The sequence below is a fragment of the Myotis davidii genome, unplaced genomic scaffold (genome assembly GCF_000327345.1).
Source record: "Myotis davidii unplaced genomic scaffold, ASM32734v1 scaffold148, whole genome shotgun sequence".
Classification (NCBI taxonomy): domain Eukaryota; kingdom Metazoa; phylum Chordata; class Mammalia; order Chiroptera; family Vespertilionidae; genus Myotis; species Myotis davidii.
In genome coordinates, this window is record NW_006299479.1 from 4312207 (window position 1) to 4317618 (window position 5412).

Here is a 5412-nt window from a genome sequence, read left to right on the forward strand (position 1 = left end):
GTGCGTGTGCCCGCGGAGCCCCTGAGCGCGCCGGTGGGCAAGACGGCCGAGCTGACCTGCACCTACAGCACCTCCGTGACGGACAGCTTCGCCCTGGAGTGGAGCTTTGTGCAGCTCGGGAAGCCCATCTCTGCGTCTGCGCCCGTGAGCTGGGGGTGGGGAGGCCAGGGGGCGGCTCTGGCCTGTGGCTGGGTAGGCCCGGAGAGGCAGGAACTGGGAGCCCACCCAGGCTGAGGGCAGGGAGGGTGCATTGAGAGGTCAGTGTGCTTGGACGAGAAAAGAAGTGGACTCTTTCTAGATCTTTCTAGAGGACCGCAATCTGTAATCCCAGGCCACACACACGCTCCTGTAGCCACCTGCCTATCCCGTGGCTGCCTATGCAATCCCCCGCCTCAGTGCAGGCCCAGCTGCAGTTAATACACGCTGGTAATGGACGCTCAGCTGCCGGGATTGAAAGTAGGATAAAATGCTGCCCCTTCCACGAATATTGGTATTTTGTTCCCCAAATTGAGACCCATACTTAGTTGGAAGCAACGAATATAGTCCGTTTCTCACTTGGGAAGGGCTGGTATTTGGGGAGCTAGACCTTGGTGATTCCGGCTACAGAGTGTCAGCTTCCCTGGCTGGTGTGAGGGATGGGCCTTGTGAGAAGGGACCGCAGCGTTGATGCCAGCCAGGAAAAGGAGCGCATGTGTGAGTGTGTGTGTGTGTGTGTGTGAGTGTGTGTGTCTTCTGCTTCTCCCAGATCCTGTACTTCACCAACGGACAGCTGTATCCCACGGGTTCTAAGGCAAAGCGGGCCAGCCTGCGTCAGAACCCCCCCACAGGAGGGGTGGCCACCCTGACCCTGGCGGATGTCCAGCCCTCAGACACCGGAACCTACCTCTGCCAAGTCAACAACCCGCCAGATTTCTACACCAATGGCTTGGGGCTAGTCAACCTGACTGTGCTGGGTAAGGCGGGCTGGGGACACACACACCCTGAAAGGCAATGCGGGCCCTGGTAGATCCCCCGTATCCTGACTTCCCGCCCAAGCACACAGCTGCACTGGGGACCCCGAGGGAAAGTACCTCCTTCCTGGAGCCTTCTGACCCAGCCAGTCCTGCTCCTGCTCCACCCTCCACAGGTGCTCCTCCCTCAGGCCCTATAACAAAGGTCCCGCATACAGGGTTTGAGTCATGCCCCCAACAGCTCCATCTTTGGGGAACCTCCCATTTGCACCTCAGATTCTGTCCCTCCCCAGGTCAGTGGCGGGGGGGGCTAGGAAAGGGGGGATGTCCATTAAAGGAACAAGGGCCTCTACCACACTAAGCACCAATTCTGTGTTCAGAGCTTCCATCTCACCCCAGACTAGAGCCTGCTCGGAGATGAGCAAACAGGAGAAACGACTAAAGGGGCTGCGGATGTTTAGATGGAAAAGAGACCACTTAGGACAGTGGTTCTCAACCTTCTGGCCCTTTAAATACAGTTCCTCATGTTGTGACCCAACCATAAAATTATTTTTGTTGCTACTTCATAACTGTCATGTTATGAATCGTCATGTAAATATCTGATATGCAGGATGGACTTAGGCGACCCCTGTGAAAGGGTCGTTCGACCGCCAAAGGGGTCGCGACCCACAGGTTGAGAACCGCTGACTTAGGAGATGGCGAAAGGCTGTCCTGTGAAGGAGAGATCTTCCGTTTCTCTTTGTGGGCCCAGAGGGCAGGAGTTGGGACCAATGGGTAGATGTTAACATAGATTTGGGCTCCACGTGAAGATTTTTCTAACAATCGGAATTTCCAATAATGCAAAGCATTTCCTGGGGATGCAGACACGGGACCCTCCCCGCCAGGTTTCTACCCCAAAAGTGGACCGCTGTTTGGTGGAGTATTGAATGAGGAAATCCAGCATTTCATGGGGGAGGGGGGATCGGAAGCCCACCAAGGTTCTTGCTGTGACTTTTGCAGTGCCCCCCAGTGGCCCCGTGTGCAGCCAGACCGGTGACACGTCTGTGGGAGGCTCTGCTGCCCTGAGGTGCAGTTCCTCAGAAGGGGCTCCCAGGCCCGTGTACAGCTGGGTCCGCCTTGGATCTTCTCCTACACCTCCTCCTGGCAGCATGATGCAAGGTAAGGGCCGGGCCTGAAGGAAGAGGGGGGCACTCAGGACCTGGGCAAACCTGGTCTCTAAACCCCACACACCCACAATACCAGCGCCAGGCCTGTGTGCATGAGACAAACGCTATACCTTCTCCCTGCATCTTCCTTGGCTCCTGTCTTGGTGCCTCCTGTCTGCCTCCCTGCACAGTCTGCGACTGCGTGATCCTGGACGCATTTCTCAAGCTCAGTAGACTCCTGATATTGTGGAAGAGAGTGGAAGGCAGGGGCATTCTGTGATCCCCGCTTGTCTGTTTGGGAGAGGTTTCTTTGAGATTTCTTCAGGGTCATGAATCATTCCCAAACTTCCAAGAAGGGAAACTGAGGCAGAGTAGCATGGACCGTCTTGATCACTTAGCTGGTTTCTCTGGGGGAACCATGTTACTGGCTAAGAGCCTTGGCTCCTCAGCCTCCTCATGCTCGCGCCAGTGCCCTCTCTGTTCCCAGCCCCAGCCCACCCTCTCTCAATCCAGAGAGCCGATCACTTCCTGCTGTGTGCTCGCTGGTTCGGCTCAGTGGATAGAGCGCCGGCCTGTAGACTGAAGGGTCCCCTGGGTTTGATTCTGGTGGAGAGCACATGCCTGGGTTGCAGGTTCAATCCCCAGTAGGGGGCGTGCAGGAGGCAGCCAACTAATGATTCTCTCTTATCGCCAGTGAGCACCCACCCCAATTCCATTGCCAGTTTCTGAGCTTCAGGCGTGTGCAGCCTCCCCCTCCCCGAGAAGGCAGCTGCGCAGGGCGGAAAGTGCACAGGCGTTGCAGTGGCTTTGGCATTTATTGGTTAGGAAGGGACTGACGAATACATTGAGGTTCGTCACTTCCTGACAGGATGAAAGGAAAAATGCTTTCGTCATAGGGGGTGCTCACTGCGAGTCCAGTAATGGAACACTTACTTCCTCTTTACTCTCTAGATGAGGTGTCCGGTCAGCTCATTCTCACCAATCTCTCCCGGGCCTCCTCGGGCACCTACCGCTGTGTGGCCACCAACCAGATGGGCAGTGCCTCCTGCGAACTGACCTTGTCTGTGACTGGTAGGGATGCCGGGCAGAGGCCAGGCGGGCAGGCCTGGGCTGCAGAGGCTGCATGAGATGGTCTGAGGGGCCAAGGAGGGCCTGCAGCTCTGAGGGTCCTGTGTGTCCTTAGACCCTTCCAAAGGCCGAATGGCCGGGGCGGTGATCGGAGTGCTCCTGGGCGTGCTGATCCTGTCTGTCGCTGTATTCTGCCTCATGAGATTCCAGAAAGAGCGGAGGAAGAGGCCTAAGGAGACTTACGGGGGTAGTGACCTTCGGTGAGCAGAAGGGCGGGTAGCGCAGAGGGAGGACAGGGCTGGGAGTAAGGGTAGATGATGCCAGCCCTCAAACTGTGACATCTTTGGGGGGTATGGAGTGCCGCTCAGCCCTGGGATTTGGTGTGTGTGTGTGTGTGTGTGTGTAGGGGTGCTGCCTCTGTCATCCATTGTCAATTGTGGGGTCCAAACTAGGCACCAGAGCAGTATTCCTCCAAGTGTGGTCCTCCCGTTGACCTATGATCCAGGAGGCCATGTTTGGATTCCTGGTCAGGGGCACATGCCGTACCCTCTTCATACTTAGAAGAATTTTCAGTTTTCAGGGCCTTTCATAAACATCAACAGGTCGTGGATTCCAGGAGTTAGGTTTGCCCTGAGCGTTCAGCTTAGTGTTAATTATTTGTGAAAAAAAAATTAACATTCAGATTCAGGCCACTTCCGACCCCTCCTGAAAGTGGCATGTGTGTGTGTGTTGGGGGTGACGGGGCCTGGAATCTTCATTTCAACCAGCGTTCCACAGATGATTCATTTTCAGGCACAGTAAAGTGTCCAGGACCCTGGGTCGGGGGGAGGAGTGTCTGTGGAGGGAGGGATGCCTCCAGCCGCCACTAAGAATGTGTTTACGACCATCAGAGAGGACGCCACCGCTCCTGGGGTTTCTGAGCAAACCTCTGGGATGACCGATCCTAGCGATGGGCTCCTGGAGAAGCCCCCCTCTGCCGCCTCCGTGAAGACCACCAAGTCCAAGCTCCCTGTGGTCGTCTGAATCCCCGCCCATCCCCGAGGGGAACACCCACAATTAAAGCCTCCGGGTACCATCTTGTCTCCCTCTTCCTTCTGCGGTGGAGCAACCCCCTAGGTGGCCCAGAGTTTACCAGTCAGGGAAGGAGTGGGCTTACGGCCCGGATGTGATGCTGTCTGCGGGAAGGGGAGATTTTATCCGATGTCCCTCGCCCTTCTCTCCCCCTTCCCCCCCACCTCCACTCTTTGGTTGGGTCAAAGGAGACTTGTTCAAGTTGTGAGCAGTGGCTTTGTGCACCCAGGCACCCTCCCCTCTCACACCCTTGGGACATTTGGACATTCCTGTTTATTGTTCACATTCCAACCCAGCACAGTCACATGCACACTCGTAGATAAAAAAAAAAAATTAAAAAAAAAATCTTCCGGCCATAGCCCCAGGGCCCCGTCGGGGGCGGAGCCAGCAGGGCAGGGGCCGGGCCACCACGGCCCCCTCCCACCGAGCCACCCCGCGCTCAGCGTCCGCAAAACGAGAAGAGCTGGTGGAGGGGGTGGCTCTGCGGCGCCTGGGTGCGCGAAGGGCGGATGGCAGGCAGGCGTGGGGTGGGGTGTGAAAGAGGGACTTCCCTTCCCATCGGAGCAAGGGGTACCAGACACCATAAAAACTCTCTCCCCCCCCCTCTCCTCGCCCCAGATCCAAAGTTCTGGGGCTGGGCGAGGGCGAGAACGGCACAGAGAAGAAAGACGCCCCCTGTAGCTGTGCGGGGAACGAAAGGGCTTCTTTTCAAGTGCGTGTCCTGGGCAACGTAGAGGGTAGGGCGCCCTCTGCGGTGCACTCGGGGGATCGCCGAGGAGGCCAAACTGCATGCAGGTGCGGGGAGGCGGGCCGAGAAGCGGGGACTGACGCGCGGGGAGTGCGAGGTCCGGGGCCAGGTGGGGAAGGAGGGCGCACGGGACCTCACTGGGGTGGAGAACCACGGGAACGGGAACGGGCTCGGCGACTCCTCGACGGAGCCGGTCTGGGCCAGGGTCTCTGAGGACGTAGGGCGGCTCCCGAAGCTGGCAGGGTGGCGGGAAGGGGAGGGTCACAAACACTGCGGGGAGGTCGCGTCACTGCGGAGGGGTCGCGGCATCCATCTCTCCTGGGGAACTGAGGACAGAGAAGGTCTGAGCACCTGCCCTCTCCGGTACTTCCTCTCCCCCTTCCTAGACCCGGACCAGAGGGCGGGAGCGCCAGGGGCCCCAGGCACCCCG

The 5412-nt window shown here is 57.9% G+C and overlaps 2 protein-coding genes across 2 annotated transcripts in view; one reads left to right on the forward strand and one right to left on the reverse strand.

The window, feature by feature from the left end:
- Positions 1–4238, forward strand: part of VSIG2 (V-set and immunoglobulin domain containing 2) — a 5221-nt gene extending 983 nt beyond the window's left edge. The window contains exons 2-7 of the mRNA XM_006775083.2: positions 1–144; positions 746–953; positions 1950–2108; positions 3047–3166; positions 3279–3423; positions 4054–4238. The exon at positions 1–144 is cut by the window's left edge and continues 13 nt beyond it. Coding sequence (XP_006775146.1) covers positions 1–144; positions 746–953; positions 1950–2108; positions 3047–3166; positions 3279–3423; positions 4054–4186 — 909 coding nt within the window. The 3' untranslated portion in view covers positions 4187–4238. The remainder of the gene's footprint in view (positions 145–745; positions 954–1949; positions 2109–3046; positions 3167–3278; positions 3424–4053) is intronic.
- A 252-nt stretch (positions 4239–4490) lies between these two features.
- NRGN (neurogranin) overlaps positions 4491–5412 on the reverse strand; it is a 5868-nt gene continuing 4946 nt past the window's right edge. Inside the window, exon 4 of the mRNA XM_006775082.2 lies at positions 4491–5308. The gene's annotated coding sequence lies outside the window, so the exon portion shown is untranslated. The remainder of the gene's footprint in view (positions 5309–5412) is intronic.